The sequence below is a fragment of the Somniosus microcephalus genome, unplaced genomic scaffold, assembly GCF_052327205.1.
Source record: "Somniosus microcephalus isolate GS21.2 unplaced genomic scaffold, FLI_Smic_1.0 unresolved_chr7, whole genome shotgun sequence".
Lineage (NCBI taxonomy): Eukaryota > Metazoa > Chordata > Chondrichthyes > Squaliformes > Somniosidae > Somniosus > Somniosus microcephalus.
In genome coordinates this window covers 11,444,971-11,468,008 of record NW_028225185.1, presented here as the reverse complement: position 1 = coordinate 11,468,008, position 23,038 = coordinate 11,444,971, and the positions used below count along the sequence as shown (strand labels likewise).

Sequence of the window (23,038 nt, the reverse complement as noted above, 5' to 3'; positions counted from 1 at the left end):
CAACAAAAATTCCATATTTTTTTTTAATTAAAAAAAAATAAAACCACAGTGTACAATTAACAGGCAGATGCTGAGTGAGCAGGTAGGGTGCGAGACATTGCTTGACAACGTGGGCAGGGATGGGGAGGCCTCCTCACAGGCCTCCCCGCAGCGCAGTCTCCGTGGTCGATTCCCGTAGCCGCAAAACACGTTCGGTGATGGCGTCTCTCGAGCGCGCGTGCGGGGGAATGTCGAGTCGCAGTCCGAGCGAGGCCTGGCTCTCTATCCCAGTAACACGGGTCCGGTTTGGTAGTTAAGGGCCTCTCGCAGTTCTTCCTCCGCGAGGTAAACCTGGGTCCCGGGTCCTCCCCGCGATCGTAGTGTTTCCCCCTTCCCACGATTCGCGTTTTCTCCCTCGCCGCCTGTGGATTCAGATCTTCTCCACGTAGTTACCCGGGAGCAGCCCTTCCTTCCCCCGGATTCGACCGACCCACCATCCTGACGGATCTGTGCGATGGGTGAGAGGAAAAAAAAAAAGGGTGAGACGGCCGAGTGTGGCTCGGAATTCCCCCCCCACGATCATGGCTGATCCTCTATCTCAATACCACATTCCCGCTCTCTCCCCATACCCCTTGATGCGTTTTGTGTCTAGAAATCTATCGATCTCCTTCTTCAATAGATTCAGTAACTTGGCCTCCACAGCCAAGACGGTCCCAGTCTCAGGATACGGGGTTGGACATTTAGGACTGAGATGAGGAGAAATGTCTTCACTCAGAGGGTGGTGAACCTGTGGAATTCTCTACCACAGAAGGCTGTGGAGGCCAAGTCACTGAATATATTTAAGAAGGAGATTGATGTGTCTCAATAAATCCGAGACCCAATGTTAGCGGAACAAAACAAGGCTTTTATTAACTTAGAAGGTAACACACAGTGGAGAGGTGTCTTCCATCCAGAGGTCTGCAGTACTGGATGTGAGGCACGCTGAGCCTGCTTACATAGGGGCCAGGTATGGGCGGAGCCCTACACACAATACAATACAAGGTGAGGAAACGGAACTGAGGTAAGGGAAATGAAACTGAAACTAAACCACAGTCACAGGCACAATCACACAGAGAATACAGATGAGTGATGAATGGCATATTTCATCACAGAGATCGATAGATTTCTAGACACAAAAGGCATCAAGGGGTATGGGGAAGAGAGCGGGAATATGGTATTGAGATAGAGGATCAGCCATGATCGTATTGAATGGCGGAGCAGACTCGGGCCGACTCCTGCTCCTATTTTCCTGTGTTTCTATGTCCCACAGGCACCGGGGCTACCCCTCGCCTCCGGGCGGCCATTCCAGATAGTGAGCAGCGGGCGGGCTATTTGGCCGCAGGGGGGCATCGCGGCCCAGCTCGATCCCGGCAGGAGGCGCACTTTCCCAGTGGGAGTCAGCGGGATAGCGATGGGGAGCGGGTTCCGCCACCCCGGGCTCACTTTGTAACACGATGGCACTGAGGCCAACTTGGCTCAAGACCGGGAATGGGATCGTCCTGTGTGTGTGTGTGTGTGGGGCTCAGTACCATCCCAGGCACTGCCTTCACCACCCAGCTCAGTGGAGATGGACTTTGGTGGGTGGGGTTAGAAGCCTGGTTTAAGAAGCGAGCCCGCCCCCAGCGCGCTCACACCCGCTCCCTCACCTTCTTTCACGATCTCGATTATATCCTCCGCGTTGAAGCTAAGCTCGTCCGTGTCCTGTGCGTCGTAGGCGTAGAGCGCGCGGCACCGCGCTTGCCTGGGCCGAGCCTTGGGCTGAGGTTTGGCCCGACCTCCGCCCGGGAGCGGTTTCACCTCCTTCGACATGCGCCGGTGCAAGCTATGAGGGGGAAACACAGAGAGATCTGAAAACGGAACGAGTCCCGAGTTCCCTATCCCCGCCTCCATCTTGACCCATCAGTCACTTGGACAGGAACGGCGGCTGGTTAAGTCGGACCAAGGCAGCAAGTATCGCGAATCCCGTCCCCCGACTTCCCCCAAATCTCTCCCCTCCGTCCCCCGCCCCGCACCGCACCCCCAGCCAGACCTCCACCCTCCTCCTCTTCCCCTGAAGCTGCCAATAATCTCTGGGGTTCCACGTGCAAAGACTGCCCTCCAGCTACCTCCCTGCCCACCGAGGGCCCGGGCAACAAGTGCTGGAGGGCTATTCGACCAGGGAGGGGGGGCTGCACGGCCGGTCTCGGGCCCCTGGTCCTCTCCCGAAGAACCAGGCACTAAGAAGCAGTCCAAAATGGGATCTCCACCACCAGCCCCTCCCCAATTCGCCCACCCCAGTTTCTGGGTAAGAATATAAATATGCTTTTACATTAACATGGAACAGCCAATCAGAGACAAAGGCTTCTGGTTAAACCAGCAGATGATCAGGTTTGGTTTAAACTGGGTGCCGGTAAATCCGATCTTTTGGTCATGACGACACAGAGAACGTTGGAAAACTAGACAATGGAACAGGATTTAGACCAGGGGATATGGCCCCCTGTGCCTGTAGGTCGTCCAACTAAATTTTGGGAAGACCGAAGCCATTGTTTTTGGTCCCCGCCACAAACTCCCTTCCCTCGCCTCTCCGACAGTGCGGCGCTCCCTCAGTACCGCCCCTCCGACAGTGCGGCGCTCCCTCAGTACCGCCCCTCCGACAGTGCGGCGCTCCCTCAGTACCGCCCCTCCGACAGTGCGGCGCTCCCTCAGTACCGCCCCTCCGACAGTGCGGCGCTCCCTCAGTACCGCCCCTCCGACAGTGCGGCGCTCCCTCAGTACCACCCCTCCGGCAGTGCGGTGCTCCCTCAGTACTGCCCCTCCGGCAGTGCGGAGCTCCCTCAGTACTGCCCCTCCGACAGTGCGGCGTTCCTCAGTACTGCCCCTCCGACAGTGCGGAGCTCCCTCAGTACCGCCCCTCCGACAGTGCGGCGCTCCCTCAGTACCACCCCTCCGACAGTGCGGTGCTCCCTCAGTACTGCCCCTCCGACAGTGCGGAGCTCCCTCAGTACTGCCCCTCCGACAGTGCGGCGTTCCTCAGTACTGCCCCTCCGACAGTGCGGAGCTCCCTCAGTACCGCCCCTCCGACAGTGCGGCACTCCCTCAGTACCGCCCCTCCGACAGTGCGGCGCTCCCTCAGTACCGCCCCTCCGACAGTGCGGCGCTCCCTCAGTACCGCCCCTCCGACAGTGCGGCGCTCCCTCAGTACCGCCCCTCCGACAGTGCGGCGCTCCCTCAGTACCGCCCCTCCGACAGTGCGGCGCTCCCTCAGTACCGCCCCTCCGACAGTGCGACGCTCCCTCAGTACCGCCCCTCCGACAGTGCGGCGCTCCCTCAGTACCGCCCCTCCGACAGTGCGGCGCTCCCTCAGTACCGCCCCTCCGACAGTGCGGCGCTCCCTCAGTACCGCCCCTCCGACAGTGCGGCGCTCCCTCAGTACCGCCCCTCCGACAGTGCGGCGCTCCCTCAGTACCGCCCCTCCGACAGTGCGGCGCTCCCTCAGTACCGCCCCTCCGACAGTGCGGCGCTCCCTCAGTACCGCCCCTCCGACAGTGCGACGCTCCCTCAGTACCGCCCCTCCGACAGTGCGGCGCTCCCTCAGTACCGCCCCTCCGACAGTGCGGCGCTCCCTCAGTACCGCCCCTCCGACAGTGCGGCGCTCCCTCAGTACCGCCCCTCCGACAGTGCGGCGCTCCCTCAGTACCACCCCTCCGGCAGTGCGGTGCTCCCTCAGTACTGCCCCTCCGACAGTGCGGAGCTCCCTCAGTACTGCCCCTCCGACAGTGCGGCGTTCCTCAGTACTGCCCCTCCGACAGTGCGGAGCTCCCTCAGTACCGCCCCTCCGACAGTGCGGCGCTCCCTCAGTACCGCCCCTCCGACAGTGCGGCGCTCCCTCAGTACCGCCCCTCCGACAGTGCGGCGCTCCCTCAGTACTGCCCCTCCGACAGTGCGGTGCTCCCTCAGCACCGCCCCTCCGACAGTGCGGCGCTCCCTCAGCACCGCCCCTCCGACAGTGCGGTGCTCCCTCAGTACCGCCCCTCCGACAGTGCGGCGCTCCCTCAGTACCGCCCCTCCCTCAGTACCGCCCCTCCGACAGTGCGGCGCTCCCTCAGTACCGCCCCTCCGACAGTGCGGCGCTCCCTCAGTACCGCCCCTCCGACAGTGCGGCGCTCCCTCAGTACCGCCCCTCCGACAGTGCGGCGCTCCCTCAGTACCGCCCCTCCGACAGTGCGGCGCTCCCTCAGTACCGCCCCTCCGACAGTGCGGCGCTCCCTCAGTACTGCCTCCGACAGTGCGGCGCTCCCTCAGTACTGCCTCCGACAGTGCGGCGCTCCCTCAGTACTGCCCCTCCGACAGTGCGGCGCTCCCTCAGTACCGCCCCTCCGACAGTGCGGCGCTCCCTCAGTACTGCCTCCGACAGTGCGGCGCTCCCTCAGTACCGCCCCTCCCTCAGTACCGCCCCTCCGACAGTGCGGCGCTCCCTCAGTACTGCCCCTCCGACAGTACAGGCAGCGGGAGTATCAGCCTGGATTTTGTTGTGCTCAAGTCTCTGGACTGGGGACTGGAACCCACAACCTTCTGACTCAGAGGCGAGAGAGAGTGCTACCCACTGAGCCAGGGCTAACTCCGATCATCTATCCTTCTTCGAATAAAGACGTTCTTTCTAAATTTCAATGAGAATCTCTTGAAGTAATATTCCGGACTCACCTCATAGAAACATAGAAGATAGGAGCAGGAGTCGGCCATTCGGCCCCTCGAGCCTGCTCCGCCATTTAATGAGATCATGGCTGATCATCCAAATTCAGTACCCGGTCCCTGCCTTCTCCCCATATCCCTTGATCCCTTTAGCCTTAAGAAATATATCCAACTCCTTCTTGAATATATTTAATGAACTGGCCTCAACTGCCTTCTGTGGTAGAGAATTCCACAGGTTCACCACTCTCTGGGTGAAGAAATTCCTCCTCATCTCTGCCCTAAATGGCTTACCCCTTATCCTTAGACTGTGACCCCTGGTTCTGGACTCCCCGACCATCGGGAACATCCTTCCTGCATCTACTCTGTCTAGTCCTGTTAGAATTTTATAAGTTTCAATGAGATCCTCTCTCATTCTTCTAAACTCCAGCGAGTATAAGCCCAATCGACCCAATCTCTCCTCATACGTCATTCCTGCCATCCCAGGTATCATAGAGTTATAACCGCACAGAAGGAGGCCATTCGGCCCATCGAGTCCGTGCCGGCTCTCTGTAGAGTGATCCAGTCAGTCCCATTCCCCCGCTCTATCCCCGTAGCCCAGCAAGTTTATTTCCCTCACGTGTCTATCCAGTCCCCCCTTGAAAACATCGAGTGTTTCTGCTTCCACCACGCCCGTCAGCAGCGAGTTCCAGGTCCTCACCACTCGCTGCGTCAGTCTGGTGAATCTTTGCTGCACTCCCTCCCATTTAAATAACCTACGAGGTCCCCTTAAACACCTTCTCTCTCTTAAGTTGTGCAGCGCACGGCTGATTCTCTTGGCGGTCGGGACCAGCCTGGTGGCACCTTGCCCCTTGCTCGTAACGTTCCTTTAGGGTGCAGCGCCATGGGCCATTCTTCTTTGGGTGGGGTGGGGTGGGGGGGAGAAAGAGAGGGGAGACCGGCAGCTATTCGACTATGCGTGGTATCGCGGCCCAGCCCAATCCTGCCCTGGCCCAGACACAAGCGCACCCTCACGGCTTGGGGTCATGCGGGAAAACAATCGTCGGGCGGGGGGGGGGGCGGCAAGAACCTCTTCCCGCGTCGAATAGCTGCCGCCCCCCCCCACCACCCCCACCCGTCTCCTAACCCAGTCTCACCACCAGCTTTACTGCTGGAATCGGCGCGGGGGGTGGGTGGCCCAGGGGGGATCCCCCGCACGCCAAGGCGACCTTCGACCTACCCCGCCACGCCCTGGTCCGGCACGTTCATGAAGTCCAGGTTCTGCTGAGCCGGCTGGGCCCTGGCCCTGGGGCAAGCCCCCTGCCGGGGTAGGGTGGGCTGCTCCATGCTGGTCTGGCGGCGGAGGCTGTGGCCCTGGCTGGGCCGGAGCGTCGGCTGGTTCCTCTGGCCGGCCTCCTGCCTCCTGCCCGTGTTCCGGTTCCTGCCTGGAAGGGGGGGGGGGGCGAAAGAACAGCCATGAGAGCGAGTCTTCCGATTTGCGAGTATTCGGCTCCGCCCTCCCATCGGAGTTTCGACCACAATTATACCGCAGTTTTAATGTAGTAAAACGTCCCAGGACGCTTCACAGGAGCGATTATCAGACAAAATTCGACACGGAGCCACATAAGGTGATATTAGGACAGGTGACCAAAAGCTTGGTCAAAGAGGTCGGTTTTAAGGAGCGTCTTAAAGGAGGAGAGAGAGACGGAGAGGTTTAGGGAGGGAATTCCAGAGCTCGGGGCCCAGGCGGCTGAAGGCACGGCCGCCAATTGTGGAGCGATGGAAATGGGGGGATGTGCGAGAGGCCAGAATTGGAGGAGCGCAGAGATCTCGGAGGGTTGTGGGGGCTGGAGGAGGTTACAGAGATAGGGAGGAGGGGATTTGAAGACAAGGATGGAGAATTTTTAAAATCGAGGCGTTGCCAGACGGGGAGCCAATGTAGGTCAGCGAGCACAGGGGGTGATGGGTGAACGGGACTCGGTGTGATAGCAAAATACTGCGGGAATCCGAAATAACAACAGAAAACGCTGTAAAAACTCAGCAGGCCAGGGCAACATCCGTGGAGAGAGAAATAGAGTCAACGTTTCAGGCCGAAGACTTGGTGCGAGTTCGGACACGGGGGGTGCAGCAGGAGTTTGGGATGAGCTGAAGTTCACGGAGGGCGGAAAGGAGGGAGGCCGGGTCCGGGAGAGAGCGTTGGAATAGTCGCGGAGTCTGGAGGGGGCAAAGGCACAGAGGAGGGTCTGAGCAGCAGGCGGGCCGAGGCAGGCCGCGGAGACTGTCGTGTCGAAAGCTCTTGTCGTGTACCGGCAGGGTGCTGAGGCCTTGTATCGGTGTAGTTACTCTTCCTCTTGTCTTTCCTCGTGGGCCCTGGAGATGAAGAATAGATTTCAGTTATGGGTTAAGTAAGGCATTGACGTGCATATGAGTCACATCCAGCATCGAGGCCCCACACCCCCCCCACACCCCGGCCAACCGTCTGCTCATCAGCTTTTCTTGTTTGATCTGAGTGTGCGAATGGAAGGAACATTAGAGTATTAAACCAGGCTTTAATCGACTGTTTCACAACATGGAAGTCTAGTTGTCCTTCACTAGTTCCTGTTTACAAAATGTCCCTGAGCAAGCTGGGCCCGTGCCCGAATATTTATACTCTCCCTGGACAGCGCCACCAGCAGGCCGCCCAGTATCTCCTACACATGTTATATCAAAAGAAAGCTGATGATCAGGGGAGTGTCATAGGCGTATTTACTTTTTGGTCAGACAAAAATTGTTCGGACAGAATACAAAAAACGTTCAAAAATCCGCTCATTAGCGGTTGACCAATCCTACCGCTCATTAGCGTTGAGTGACGTGATGGTTGACCAATCCTACAGTTCAGTGACCTGATGGTTGACCAATCGGTGCGTCACAGGCGGGACCTAATCTTGCAGCCTCCCGAAACCTCACCGCCATTTTTTCCCCCTGCTTTTCCTCAACAGCGAGCGGGGCAGCTGCGTCGGCCCGCCGGAGCGGGAGGTGAGTTGGAGTCACTCGGGCCGGGCCTCACGACCGCTCGGCCCGAGACACAGAGCAGGGGGAGCGGCAGCGGGCGGCCGTCAACCGCACGGCCCGAGACACAGAGCGGGGGAGCGGCAGCGGCCGGCAGTCAACCGCGCGGCCCTCTAAACTGCCCTGGCAACGCCGGGCCCCCCCTGCTAGTATTTCATAAGTCCTTTCTACATAAATGACACAATTTATGTCAGTCAGCAGGTGGAAAGTGCTTTGGAAACCCTGTTTCATACCAATAACAAGCTATTTTCCCCCCTCTTTTCTCGAGGGGTGACCTGGTAGAGGTCTGAAAGGGGGTTCGATAGGGTAGACGTAGAGAAGGTGTTTCCACTTGTGGGGGAGACCAGAACTAGGGGCCGTCAATATAAGAGAGTCACTAATAAATCCAATCGGGAATTCAGGAGAAACTTCTTTATCCAGCGAGTGGTGAGAATGTGGAACTCGCTACCACAGGGAGTGGTCGAGGTGAATAGTATCGATGTATTTAAGGGGAAGCTGGATAAACACATGAGGGAGAAAGGAATAGAGGGATATGTTGATGGGGTGAGATGAAGAGGGGTGGGAGGGGGCTGGTGTGGGGGATCAACACTGGCAGGGACCAGATGGGCCGAATGGCCTATTCCTGTGCTGGGCATTCTACGTAATTCAGTGTTTCCCAGGACTCTGGTCTCTCCCACACCCTGTCCGTCCCTCTTCAGTATCAGCGACCTCCTTCACTCATCAGCCAACCCATCACCGATGTCGCCCCACTCCACACGTCGCCTTTTTGTTCCAGCTCATCCCGTATTGCGACGGCTGAGTCGGCACTTGTTAAACTCATTCTCCGATCGAGCGGACCTGCATTTCGACCAGCGCCGTTAACACCACCTCGGGACGTCCCAAAGCGCTTCACAGCCAACAGCACTGGACAGACTAGATGTTGGAAGGATGTTCCCGATGGTCGGGGAGTCCAGAACCAGGGGTCACAGTCAAAGGATAAGGGGTAAGCGATTTAGGACTGAGATGAGGAGGAATTTCTTCACCCAGAGAGTGGTGAACCTGTGGAATTCTCTGCCACAGAGGGCGTTGGAGGCCAGTTCATTAAATATATTCAAGAAAGAGTTGGATATATTTCTTAAGTCTAAAGGGATCAAGGGGTATGGGGAGAAAGCAGGGACAGGGTACTGAATTTGGATGATCAGCCATGATCTCATTAAATGGCGGAGCAGGCTCGAGGGGCCGAATGGCCTACTCCTGCTCCTATCTTCTATGTGTCTAACGAAGTACTTTTTGAACGGGACTCGGTGCGAGATAGGACACGGGGCAGTGAGCACAGGGTGTGATGGGTGAACGGGACTGGGTGTGAGTTAGGACACGGGGCAGTGAGCACAGGGGGTGATGGGTGAACGGGACTGGGTGCGAGTTTGGACACGGGGCAGTGAGCACAGGGGGTGATGGGTGAACGGGACTGGGTGTGAGTTAGGACACGGGGCAGTGTGCACAGGGGGTGATGGGTGAACGGGACTGGGTGTGAGTTAGGACACGGGGCAGTGTGCACAGGGGGTGATGGGTGAACGGGACTGGGTGTGAGTTAGGACACGGGGCAGTGAGCACAGGGGGTGATGGGTGAACGGGACTGGGTGTGAGTTAGGACACGGGGCAGTGAGCACAGGGGGTGATGGGTGAACGGGACTGGGTGTGAGTTAGGACACGGCGCAGTGAGCACAGGGGGTGATGGGTGAACGGGACTGGGTGTGAGTTAGGACACGGGACAGTGAGCACAGGGGGTGATGGGTGAACGGGACTGGGTGTGAGTTAGGACATGGGGCAGTGAGCACAGGGGGCGATGGGTGAACGGGACTGGGTGCGAGTTAGGACACGGGGCAGTGAGCACAGGGGGTGATGGGTGAACGGGACTGGGTGTGAGTTAGGACACGGGGCAGTGAGCACGGGGTGATGGGTGAACGGGACTGGGTGTGAGTTAGGACACGGGGCAGTGAGCACAGGGGGTGATGGGTGAACGGGACTGGGTGCGAGTTAGGACACGGGGCAGTGAGCACAGGGGGTGATGGGTGAACGGGACTGGGTGTGAGTTAGGACATGGGGCAGTGAGCACAGGGGGTGATGGGTGAACGGGACTGGGTGTGAGTTAGGACACGGGGCAGTGAGCACAGGGGGTGATGGGTGAATGGGACTGGGTGTGAGTTAGGAAACGGGGCAGTGAGCACGGGGCGATGGGTGAACGGGACTGGGTGTGAGATAGGACGCGGGGCAGTGAGCACGGGGTGATGGGTGAACGGGACTGGGTGTGAGTTAGGACATGGGGCAGTGAGCACAGGGGGTGATGGGTGAACAGGACTGGGTGTGAGTTAGGACACGGGGCAGTGAGCACGGGGTGATGGGCGAACGGGACTGGGTGTGAGTTAGGACACGGGGCAGTGAGCACAGGGGGTGATGGGCGAACGGGACTGGGTGTGAGTTAGGACACGGGGCAGTGAGCACAGGGGGTGATGGGTGAACGGGACTGGGTGCGAGTTAGGACACGGGGCAGTGAGCACAGGGGGTGATGGGTGAACGGGACTCGGTGCGAGTTAGGACACGGGGCAGTGAGCACGGGGTGATGGGTGAACGGGACTGGGTGTGAGTTAGGACACGGGGCAGTGAGCACAGGGGGTGATGGGTGAACGGGACTGGGTGTGAGTTAGGACACAGGGCAGTGAGCACAGGGGGTGATGGGTGAACGGGACTGCGTGTGAGTTAGGACACGGGGCAGTGAGCACGGGGTGATGGGTGAACGGGACTGGGTGTGAGTTAGGACACGGGGCAGTGAGCACAGGGGGTGATGGGTGAACGGGACTGGGTGTGAGTTAGGACACGGGGCAGTGAGCACAGGGGGTGATGGGTGAACGGGACTGGGTGTGAGTTAGGACACGGGGCAGTGAGCACTGGGGGTGATGGGTGAACGGGACTGGGTGTGAGTTAGGACACGGGGCAGTGAGCACAGGGGGTGATGGGTGAACGGGACTGGGTGTGAGTTAGGACACGGGGCAGTGAGCACAGGGGGTGATGGGTGAACGGGACTGGGTGTGAGTTAGGACACGGGGCAGTGAGCACAGGGGGTGATGGGTGAACGGGACTGGGTGTGAGTTAGGACACGGGGCAGTGAGCACAGGGGGTGATGGGTGAGCGGGACTCGGTGTGAGTTAGGACACGGGGCAGTGAGCACAGGGGGTGATGGGTGAACGGGACTGGGTGTGAGTTAGGACACGGGGCAGTGAGCACAGGGGGTGATGGGTGAACGGGACTGGGTGTGAGTTAGGACACGGGGCAGTGAGCACAGGGGGTGATGGGTGAACGGGACTGGGTGTGAGTTAGGACACTGGGGCAGTGAGCACAGGGGGTGATGGGTGAACGGGACTGGGCGTGAGTTAGGACACGGGGCAGTGAGCACAGGGGGTGATGGGTGAACGGGACTGGGTGTGAGTTAGGACACGGGGCAGTGAGCACACAGGGTGATGGGTGAACGGGACTGGGTGTGAGTTAGGACACGGGGCAGTGAGCACGGGGTGATGGGTGAACGGGACTGGGTGTGAGTTCGGACACGGGGCAGTGAGCACAGGGGGTGATGGGTGAACGGGACTGGGTGTGAGTTAGGACATGGGGCAGTGAGCACGGGGTGATGGGTGAACGGGACTGGGTGTGAGTTAGGACACGGGGCAGTGAGCACAGGGGGTGATGGGTGAACGGGACTGGGTGTGAGTTAGGACACGGCGCAGTGAGCACAGGGGGTGATGGGTGAACGGGACTGGGTGTGAGTTAGGACACGGGGCAGTGAGCACAGGGGGTGATGGGTGAACGGGACTGGGTGTGAGTTAGGACATGGGGCAGTGAGCACAGGGGGCGATGGGTGAACGGGACTGGGTGTGAGTTAGGACACGGGGCAGTGAGCACAGGGGGTGATGGGTGAACGGGACTGGGTGCGAGTTAGGACACGGGGCAGTGAGCACAGGGGGTGATGGGTGAACGGGACTGGGTGTGAGTTAGGACACGGGGCAGTGAGCACGGGGTGATGGGTGAACGGGACTGGGTGTGAGTTAGGACACGGGGCAGTGAGCACAGGGGGTGATGGGTGAACGGGACTGGGTGCGAGTTAGGACACGGGGCAGTGAGCACAGGGGGTGATGGGTGAACGGGACTGGGTGTGAGTTAGGACATGGGGCAGTGAGCACAGGGGGTGATGGGTGAACGGGACTGGGTGTGAGTTAGGACACGGGGCAGTGAGCACAGGGGGTGATGGGTGAACGGGACTGGGTGTGAGTTAGGAAACGGGGCAGTGAGCACGGGGCGATGGGTGAACGGGACTGGGTGTGAGATAGGACGCGGGGCAGTGAGCACGGGGTGATGGGTGAACGGGACTGGGTGTGAGTTAGGACACGGGGCAGTGAGCACAGAGGGTGATGGGTGAACGGGACTGGGTGTGAGTTAGGACACGGGGCAGTGAGCACAGGGGGTGATGGGTGAACGGGACTGGGTGTGAGTTAGGACACGGGGCAGTGAGCACAGGGGGTGATGGGTGAACGGGACTGGGTGTGAGTTAGGACACGGGGCAGTGAGCACAGGGGGTGATGGGTGAACGGGACTGGGTGTGAGTTAGGACACGGGGCAGTGAGCACAGGGGGTGATGGGTGAACGGGACTGGGTGCGAGTTAGGAAACGGGGCAGTGAGCACAGGGGGTGATGGGTGAACGGGACTGGGTGTGAGTTAGGACACGGGGCAGTGAGCACAGGGGGTGATGGGTGAACGGGAAAGGGTGTGAGTTAGGACACGGGGCAGTGAGCACAGGGGGTGATGGGTGAACGGGACTCGGTGCGAGTTAGGACACAGGGCAGTGAGCACAGGGGGTGATGGGTGAACGGGACTGGGTGTGAGTTAGGACACGGGGCAGTGAGCACGGGGTGATGGGTGAACGGGACTGGGTGTGAGTTAGGACACGGGGCAGTGAGCACGGGGTGATGGGTGAACGGGACTGGGTGTGAGTTAGGACACGGGGCAGTGAGCACAGGGGGTGATGGGTGAACGGGACTGGGTGTGAGTTAGGACACGGGGCAGTGAGCACAGGGGGTGATGGGTGAACGGGACTGGGTGTGAGTTAGGACACGGGGCAGTGAGCACAGGGGGTGATGGGTGAACGGGACTGGGTGTGAGTTAGGACACAGGGCAGTGAGCACAGGGGGTGATGGGTGAACGGGACTGGGTGTGAGTTAGGACACGGGGCAGTGAGCACAGGGGGTGATGGGTGAACGGGACTGGGTGTGAGTTAGGACACGGGGCAGTGAGCACAGGGGGTGATGGGTGAACGGGACTGGGTGTGAGTTAGGACACGGGGCAGTGAGCACAGGGGGTGATGGGTGAACGGGACTGGGTGTGAGTTAGGACACTGGGGCAGTGAGCACAGGGGGTGATGGGTGAACGGGACTGGGCGTGAGTTAGGACACGGGCCAGTGAGCACAGGGGGTGATGGGTGAACGGGACTGGGTGTGAGTTAGGACACGGGGCAGTGAGCACACAGGGTGATGGGTGAACGGGACTGGGTGTGAGTTAGGACACGGGGCAGTGAGCACGGGGTGATGGGTGAACGGGACTGGGTGTGAGTTCGGACACGGGGCAGTGAGCACAGGGGGTGATGGGTGAACGGGACTGGGTGTGAGTTAGGACATGGGGCAGTGAGCACGGGGTGATGGGTGAACGGGACTGGGTGTGAGTTAGGACACGGGGCAGTGAGCACAGGGGGTGATGGGTGAACGGGACTGGGTGTGAGTTAGGACACGGCGCAGTGAGCACAGGGGGTGATGGGTGAACGGGACTGGGTGTGAGTTAGGACACGGGGCAGTGAGCACAGGGGGTGATGGGTGAACGGGACTGGGTGTGAGTTAGGACATGGGGCAGTGAGCACAGGGGGCGATGGGTGAACGGGACTGGGTGTGAGTTAGGACACGGGGCAGTGAGCACAGGGGGTGATGGGTGAACGGGACTGGGTGTGAGTTAGGACACGGGGCAGTGAGCACAGAGGGTGATGGGTGAACGGGACTGGGTGTGAGTTAGGACACGGGGCAGTGAGCACAGGGGGTGATGGGTGAACGGGACTGGGTGTGAGTTAGGACACGGGGCAGTGAGCACAGGGGGTGATGGGTGAACGGGACTGGGTGTGAGTTAGGACACGGGGCAGTGAGCACAGGGGGTGATGGGTGAACGGGACTGGGTGTGAGTTAGGACACGGGGCAGTGAGCACAGGGGGTGATGGGTGAACGGGACTGGGTGCGAGTTAGGAAACGGGGCAGTGAGCACAGGGGGTGATGGGTGAACGGGACTGGGTGTGAGTTAGGACACGGGGCAGTGAGCACAGGGGGTGATGGGTGAACGGGAAAGGGTGTGAGTTAGGACACGGGGCAGTGAGCACAGGGGGTGATGGGTGAACGGGACTCGGTGCGAGTTAGGACACAGGGCAGTGAGCACAGGGGGTGATGGGTGAACGGGACTGGGTGTGAGTTAGGACACGGGGCAGTGAGCACGGGGTGATGGGTGAACGGGACTGGGTGTGAGTTAGGACACGGGGCAGTGAGCACAGGGGGTGATGGGTGAACGGGACTGGGTGTGAGTTAGGACACGGGGCAGTGAGCACAGGGGGTGATGGGTGAACGGGACTGGGTGTGAGTTAGGACACGGGGCAGTGAGCACAGGGGGTGATGGGTGAGCGGGACTCGGTGTGAGTTAGGACACGGGGCAGTGAGCACAGGGGGTGATGGGTGAACGGGACTGGGTGTGAGTTAGGACACGGGGCAGTGAGCACAGGGGGTGATGGGTGAACGGGACTGGGTGTGAGTTAGGACGCGGGGCAGTGAGCACAGGGGGTGATGGGTGAACGGGACTGGGTGTGAGTTAGGACACGGGGCAGTGAGCACAGGGGGTGATGGGTGAACGGGACTGGGTGTGAGTTAGGACATGGGCAGTGAGCACAGGGGGTGATGGGTGAACGGGACTGGGTGTGAGTTAGGACACGGGGCAGTGAGCACAAGGGGTGATGGGTGAACGGGAGTGGGTGTGAGTTAGGACACGGGGCAGTGAGCACAGGGGGTGATGGGTGAACGGGACTGGGTGTGAGTTAGGACACTGGGGCAGTGAGCACAGGGGGTGATGGGTGAACGGGACTGGGCGTGAGTTAGGACACGGGGCAGTGAGCACAGGGGGTGATGGGTGAACGGGACTGGGTGTGAGTTAGGACACGGGGCAGTGAGCACACAGGGTGATGGGTGAACGGGACTGGGTGTGAGTTAGGACACGGGGCAGTGAGCACAGGGGGTGATGGGTGAACGGGACTGGGTGTGAGTTAGGACACGGGGCAGTGAGCACGGGGTGATGGGTGAACGGGACTGGGTGTGAGTTAGGACACGGGGCAGTGAGCACAGGGGGTGATCGGTGAACGGGACTGGGTGTGAGTTAGGACACGGGGCAGTGAGCACAGGGGGTGATGGGTGAGCGGGACTCGGTGTGAGTTAGGACACGGGGCAGTGAGCACAGGGGGTGATGGGTGAACGGGACTGGGTGTGAGTTAGGACACGGGGCAGTGAGCACAGGGGGTGATGGGTGAACGGGACTGGGTGTGAGTTAGGACGCGGGGCAGTGAGCACAGGGGGTGATGGGTGAACGGGACTGGGTGTGAGTTAGGACACGGGGCAGTGAGCACAGGGGGCGATGGGTGAGCGGGACTCGGTGTGAGTTAGGACACGGGGCAGTGAGCACAGGGGGTGATGGGTGAACGGGACTGGGTGTGAGTTAGGACACGGGGCAGTGAGCACAGGGGGTGATGGGTGAACGGGACTGGGTGTGAGTTAGGACGCGGGGCAGTGAGCACAGGGGGTGATGGGTGAACGGGACTGGGTGTGAGTTAGGACACGGGGCAGTGAGCACAGGGGGTGATGGGTGAACGGGACTGGGTGTGAGTTAGGACACTGGGGCAGTGAGCACAGGGGGTGATGGGTGAACGGGACTGGGTGTGAGTTAGGACACGGGGCAGTGAGCACAGGGGGTGATGGGTGAACGGGACTGGGTGTGAGTTAGGACACGGGGCAGTGAGCACAGGGGGTGATGGGTGAACGGGACTGGGTGTGAGTTAGGACACGGGGCAGTGAGCACAGGGGGTGATGGGTGAACGGGACTGGGTGTGAGTTAGGACACGGGGCAGTGAGCACAGGGGGTGATGGGTGAACGGGACTCGGGGTGAGTTAGGACACGGGGCAGTGAGCACAGGGGGTGATGGGTGAACGGGACTGGGTGTGAGTTAGTACACGGGGCAGTGAGCACAGGGGGTGATGGGTGAACGGGACTGGGTGTGAGTTAGGACACGGGGCAGTGAGCACAGGGGGTGATGGGTGAACGGGACTGGGTGTGAGTTAGGACACGGGGCAGTGAGCACAGGGGGTGATGGGTGAACGGGACTGGGTGTGAGTTAGGACGCGGGGCAGTGAGCACAGGGGGTGATGGGTGAACGGGACTGGGTGTGAGTTAGGACACGGGGCAGTGAGCACAGGGGGTGATGGGTGAACGGGACTGGGTGTGAGTTAGGACACGGGGCAGTGAGCACAGGGGGTGATGGGTGAACGGGACTGGGTGTGAGTTAGGACACGGCAGCAGAGGACAGGGGGTGATGGGTGAACGGGACTGGGTGTGAGTTAGGACACGGGGCAGTGAGCACAGGGGGTGATGGGTGAGCGGGACTGGGTGTGAGTTAGGACACGGCAGCAGAGGACAGGGGGTGATGGGTGAACAGGACTGGGTGTGAGTTAGGACACGGGGCAGTGAGCACGGGGTGATGGGTGAACGGGACTGGGTGTGAGTTAGGACACGGGGCAGTGAGCACAGGGGTGATGGGTGAACGGGACTGGGTGTGAGTTAGGACACGGCAGCAGAGGACAGGGGGTGATGGGTGAACAGGACTGGGTGTGAGTTAGGACACGGGGCAGTGAGCACGGGGTGATGGGTGAACGGGACTGGGTGTGAGTTAGGACACGGGGCAGTGAGCACGGGGTGATGGGTGAACGGGACTGGGTGTGAGTTAGGGCACGGGGCAGTGAGCACAGGGGGTGATGGGTGAACGGGACTGGGTGTGAGTTAGGACACTGGGCAGTGAGCACAGGGGGTGATGGGTGAACGGGACTGGGTGTGAGTTAGGACACGGGGCAGTGAGCACAGGGGGTGATGGGTGAACGGGACTGGGTGTGAGTTAGGACACGGGGCAGTGAGCACAGGGGGTGATGGGTGAACGGGACTCGGGGTGAGTTAGGACACGGGGCAGTGAGCACAGGGGGTGATGGGTGAACGGGACTGGGCGTGAGTTAGGACACGGGGCAGTGAGCACAGGGGGTGATGGGTGAACGGGACTGGGTGTGAGTTAGGACACGGGGCAGTGAGCACAGGGGGTGATGGGTGAACGGGACTGGGTGTGAGTTAGGACACGGGGCAGTGAGCACAGGGGGTGATGGGTGAACGGGACTGGGTGTGAGTTAGGACACGGGGCAGTGAGCACAGGGGGTGATGGGTGAACGGGACTGGGTGTGAGTTAGGACATGGGGCAGTGAGCACAGGGGGTGATGGGTGAACGGGACTGGGTGTGAGTTAGGACGCGGGGCAGTGAGCACAGGGGGTGATGGGTGAACGGGACTGGGTGTGAGTTAGGATTCCCAAAAATCTCTGGATCTCAGCCTTGAATATACTCAACGACTGAGCCTCCACAGCCCTCTGGGGTAGAGAATTCCAAAGATTCTCCGCCCTCTGAGTGAAGAAATTCCTCCTCATCTCAGTCCTCAATGGCCGACCCCTTATCCTGAGACTGTGACCCCTGGTTCTAGACTCTCCAGCCAAGGGGAAACAGCCTCTCAGCATCTACCCTGTCAATCCCCCTCAGAATCTTGTCTGTTTCAATGAGATCACCTCTCATTCTTCTAAACTCCAGAGAGTATCGGCCCAATCTACTCAATCTCTCCTCATAGGACAGCCCTCTCATCCCAGGAATCAATCAAGAGCATTGGAATACGAGGAGAGATTACACAAACTAGGGTTGTAGTCCCTAGAATTTAGAAGGTTAAGAGGTCATCGTCGTACGTGACTTCACACTGTTCCCTTTGGGGAACTGTATGAAGTGGTGGAAGGATTTCTGGCCACGATTAACGCTCCTTCCGTGACCGTAACCATCTTCGTACCAGCCACTAGGGTGGTTAGTCCTATGGCGGGAGGGTTTTACGGGCTCCCACAACCCATACGAGGGGGGGGCCACCCACACCCACAAGTATCCCGCTGGATGTCAACCCAGAATTTAGAGCCGGAGCTCCGACTCCACTTGCCGGGACTGTCTGGAGCGGGGTCCGAAACCCTACACCTTCTGGCCCAGCGGTGGGGATGCTTACCGCTACGCCAAAGGCCCACTCCTGGTTAAGGGGTGATCTGATCAAAGTTTTCAGGACATTAAGGGGAACAGAGAGAGAGAAACTATATCCGCTGGTTGGGGATTCTAGGACTAGGGGGCAGAGTCTGAAAATTAGAGCCAGACCTTTCAAGAGTGAAGTTAGGAAACACTTCTACACACAAAGGGTGGTAGAAGTTCGGAACTCTCTTCCACAAACGGCAATTGATGCCGGGGGGGGGTCAATTGTTAATTTTAAATCTGAGATTGATAGCTTTTTGTTAACCAAAGATAATGAGGGATAGGGGCCAAAGGCGGGTAGATGGTGTTAGGGCTAGACAGACTGGATGCAGGGAGGATGTTTCCCCTGGCTGGGGGGGGGGGGTCTAGAACGAGGGGTCTCAGGATACGGGGTAGGACATTTAGGGCAGAAGGCTGTGGAGGCCAAGTCACTGAATATATTTAAGAAGGAGATCGATAGATTTCTAGACACAAAAGGCATCAAGGGGTATGGGGAGAGCGCGGGAATATGGCATTGAGGATCAGCCATGATCATATTGAATGGTGGAGCAGGCTCGAATGGCCGACTCCTGCTCCTATTTTCCTATGTTTCTATGTTTCGCTACGATCTCATTGAATGGCGGAACAGGCTAGAGGGGCTGAATGGCCTCCTCCTGTTCCTCTGTCTCTATAATAATTGGAGACTGGAGGTAACTGCAGGCGTGGACGAGGGTCCCCACGGAGGGTGAAAGCAGCCCCTCCACATCAGAGCACGTACTTGAGTTCTTGGGCAATCCAGGTCCAATACTGACGACCAACACTTTGTTGGCCGGCTGCAACACCGCGACGTCGCCGTGACCCGCCTGAAACTGGATCTGGCGCGATCCAGCCGCCGCCCACGGACCCCAGCCGCCCTTCTTCACCTTGAACTCCAACCTGCAACGCATGAAGGGCAAAGGTCACCGTCGGGGGGGCGGGCCGCACCTTATCCAGGGTCGACTCCCTCCTCCCCGCCTCCCTCCACCCACTCCTCCCCCCTCACCTTCCCACCCGAGACTCACAGGTTGTTGAACTTCACTTGAAGCTTTTTCCGGGTCCGCTCCTCGAAACGTTTGCACAGGAGGCTGAGGAATTCCGTCTTGAACGTGGACTCCAGGACGCTGTCGTACTGCTGCTCGTGAACAATCACGAAGTCGTCTTGCATCGTGCTGGGAATGGGGTGGGGGGCAGGGAGAGAAAGGGAAGAGAGAGAGAGAGAGAATGTGATCGGCTTGAAGCAACTCCCCATTAACGACTCTGTGTCTCGCTCGCCCACCTCACGGGAGATTCAACCACATAGCGGGTGACATGAATCAGGTCATTCATGAAAGAGAGACTTATGAAATAATACTGAGCGGCCTGCGGATGGCGCTGTCCAGGGAGAGTATAAATACTCGGGCACGGGCCCAGCTTGCTCAGGACATTCTTCAACAGGAACTAGTGAAGGACACAACTGGACCTCCATGTTGTAAAACAGTTGATTAAAGCTTTGTTTAACGCTTAGACCAAGTGCCCAGTAGTTTTCTTAGGTCAGTGTGGGACTGGAGTCACGTGGAGGCCAGACCGGATAAGGACGGCCTGAGTCACACTGGTGGGTTTTTACATCTACCCACACAAATCTTACTTAAATATTACATCGAATTCACAGCACAGAAACAGGCTATTCGGCCCGTCTGCCGGTGTTTATGCTCCACACCAGCCTCCTCCCACCCCTCTTCAGTGTCAGCCGTGGCTCAGTGGGCAGCACACATGCCTCGGAGTCAGAAGGTTGTGGGTTCGAGTCCCACTTCAGGAGGCTGACACTCCCAGTGCCAGTGCTGAGGGAGCGCCGCACTGTCGGAGTGGCAGTACTGAGGGAGCGGCGCACTGTCGGAGGGGCAGTACTGAGGGAGCGCCACACTGTCGGAGGGGCGGTACTGAGGGAGCGCTGCACTGTCGGAGGGGCGGTACTGAGGGAGCGCCGCACTGTCGGAGGGGCGGTGCTGAGGGAGTGCCGCACTGTCGGAGGGGCAGTACTGAGGGAGCGCCGCACTGTCGGAGGGGCGGTACTGAGGGAGCGCCGCACTGTCGGAGGGGCGGTACTGAGGGAGCGCCGCACTGTCGGAGGGGCAGTACTGAGGGAGCGCTGCACTGTCGGAGGGGCGGTACTGAGGGAGCGCCGCACTGTCGGAGGGGCGGTACTGAGGGAGCGCCGCACTGTCGGAGCGGCGGTACTGAGGGAGCGCCGCACTGTCGGAGGGGCAGTACTGAGGGAGCGCCGCACTGTCGGAGCGGCGGTACTGAGGGAGCGCCGCACTGTCGGAGGGGCAGTACTGAGGGAGCGCTGCACTGTCGGAGGGGCGGTACTGAGGGAGCGCCGCACTGTCGGAGGGGCGGTACTGAGGGAGCGCCGCACTGTCGGAGGGGTAGTACTGAGGGAGCGCCGCACTGTCGGAGGGGCGGTACTGAGGGAGCGCCGCACTGTCGGAGGGGCGGTACTGAGGGAGCGCCGCACTGTCGGAGGGGCGGTACTGAGGGAGCGCTGCAGATTCTCCAGAATGATACCCGGGGGCTAAAGGGTTAAATTCCGAGGACAGGTTGCACAGACTGGGCTTGTATTCCCTCGAGTTTAGAAGATTAAGGGGGATCCGATTCCTGCTCCTATTGTTTATACTCAATGATCTGACCCGTGGAAGGGGAAGCAAACTGGCTCCTTACCTGAGAGACACCGACTGGATCCTCTCCACCTCGATCTGTCGCTTCAACACTTCCTTTATCATCCCTTTCTCCGCACCCTGCTTCACCTTCTCCCGGCCAATCAGGTACAGCGATTTTGGAGTTAGGATCAGATCCCGTTTCACTGTCTGTGCGGATGGGACAAGGTTAATCTCAAGGAACCGGCCTCGGTATCGCAGCACAGAGCAAGATCCCACAGTGCAAGGGGGAGAGAGGAGGGACAATACAGAGCAAGATCCCACAGTGCGGGGGGGGAGGGAGAGAGAGGAGGGAGAACACAGCAAGATCCCACAGTGCAGGGGGAGACAGGAGGGACAATACAGAGCAAAATCCCACAGTGCAGGGGGGAGAGAGGAGGGACAACACAGAGCAAGATCCCACAGTGCAGGGAGTGCGGGGACAACACAGAGCAAGATCCCACAGTGCAGGGGGAGAGAGAAGGGACAACACAGAGCAAGATCCCACAGTGCAGGGAGTGTGGGGACAACACAGAGCAAGATCCCACAGTGCAGGGGGAGAGAGAAGGGACAACACAGAGCAAGATCCCACAGTGCAGGGGGAGAGAGGAGGGACAACACAGAGCAAGATCCCACAGTGCAGGGGGAGAGAGGAGGGACAACACAGAGCAAGATCCCACAGTGCAGGGGGAGAGAGGAGGGACAACACAGAGCAAGATCCCACAGTGCAGGGGGAGAGAGGAGGGACAACACAGAGCAAGATCCCACAGTGCAGGGAGTGCAGGGACAACACAGAGCAAGATCCCACAGTGCAGGGGGTGCGGGGACAACACAGAGCAAGATCCCACAGTGCAGGGAGTGCAGGGACAACACAGAGCAAGATCCCACAGTGCAGGGAGTGCGGGGACAACACAGAGCAAGATCCCACAGTGCAGGGGGTGCGGGGACAACACAGAGCAGGATCGGCCGATATATTTCCAAGTTGGGATGGTGTGTATGACTAGGAGGGGAACTTGGAGGTGGCGGTGTTCCCCTGCGCCTGCTGCCCTTGTCCTTCTAGGCGGTGGAGGTCGTGGGTTTGGGACGTGCTGCCGAAGAAGCCTTGGCGAAGATAGGAGATGATGTAGGATAGGTGAATAAAAGACACGACTTCAAGCAATAAAATGGCTATAAAGATTTTAACCTGTTCTCGTCCTCCCAGTCCCACACCCTCCTGACTTGGAAATATATCGGCCGTTCCTTCATCGTCGCTGGGTCAAAATCCTGGAACTCCCTCCCTAACAGCACTGTGGGAGCACCTTCACCACACGGACTGCAGCTGTTCAAGAAGGCGGCTCACCACCACCTTCTCAAGGGCGATTAGGGATGGGCAATAAATGCCGGCCTTGCCAGCGATGCCCACATCCCAGGAATGACTCGCGCGCGCAGAGGGCGATCGAGATGGAATGGAAACCCCCTAGCGAAGGGGGGCAGAGACCCACCACCCGCCCCCCCCCACCGAGCCCGTGCCCTACCTTAAACCGCCGGTCGTACTTGAGCGTGGTGTGAGCAAAGTCGACACGCTCCCGGCGCCCGACAAAGCGCCGGAGCTCCGGCCGGTTGTCCATCCCGATGTAGTCGCCCACAAAGTTGCGGTTTATGCTGTTCCTCCGCCTCTCCTTCCTGTTCAGTACCACGTCAGAAGCTTGGGAAAAAGCCAATCGAAAGAGTGAGCGGCGGATATGGCACGGCCAAACCAGCTCTTTGGACAGGCTGGCCGATTACTCCCCGCTCCCCCCATCAGCTCTCCCCCCCCATAGCCCCGCAAATCTTTTCCCCCTTCTCATCGAAAAGGAGGTTTACATAAGAACATAAGAAATAGGAGCACGAGTAGGCCATACGGCCCCTCGGGCCTGCTCCGCCATTCAATAGGATCATGGCTGATCCGAACCTAGACTCACGTCCACTTCCCTGCCCGCTCCCCGTAACCCCTAATTCCCTTATCAGCTAGGAAACTGTCTATCTCCGTTTTAAATTTATTTAATGTCGCAGCTTCCACAGCTCTCTGAGGTACCAAATTCCATAGATTTACTACCCTCTGAGTGAAGAAGTTTTTCCTCATCTCAGTTTTGAAAGGGCAGCCCCTTATTCTAAGATTATGCCCCCTAGTTCTAGTCTCACCCATCAGTGGAAACATCCTCCCCG

The 23,038-nt window shown here is 59.3% G+C and overlaps 1 protein-coding gene across 1 annotated transcript in view; it reads right to left on the bottom strand.

The window, feature by feature from the left end:
• Nucleotides 1–4: 4 nt before the first annotated feature.
• The window catches only part of LOC147086532 (unconventional myosin-Ie-like), a 39,360-nt gene continuing 16,326 nt past the window's right edge, over nucleotides 5–23,038 (bottom strand). The window contains exons 8-15 of the mRNA XM_085978640.1: nucleotides 22,369–22,538; nucleotides 20,880–21,025; nucleotides 19,205–19,351; nucleotides 18,922–19,079; nucleotides 6,970–7,032; nucleotides 5,903–6,107; nucleotides 1,665–1,840; nucleotides 5–486 (exon numbers count right to left, since the gene is read on the bottom strand). Of these exons, the coding sequence (XP_085834766.1) occupies nucleotides 410–486; nucleotides 1,665–1,840; nucleotides 5,903–6,107; nucleotides 6,970–7,032; nucleotides 18,922–19,079; nucleotides 19,205–19,351; nucleotides 20,880–21,025; nucleotides 22,369–22,538 (1,142 nt within the window). The 3' untranslated portion in view covers nucleotides 5–409. The remainder of the gene's footprint in view (nucleotides 487–1,664; nucleotides 1,841–5,902; nucleotides 6,108–6,969; nucleotides 7,033–18,921; nucleotides 19,080–19,204; nucleotides 19,352–20,879; nucleotides 21,026–22,368; nucleotides 22,539–23,038) is intronic.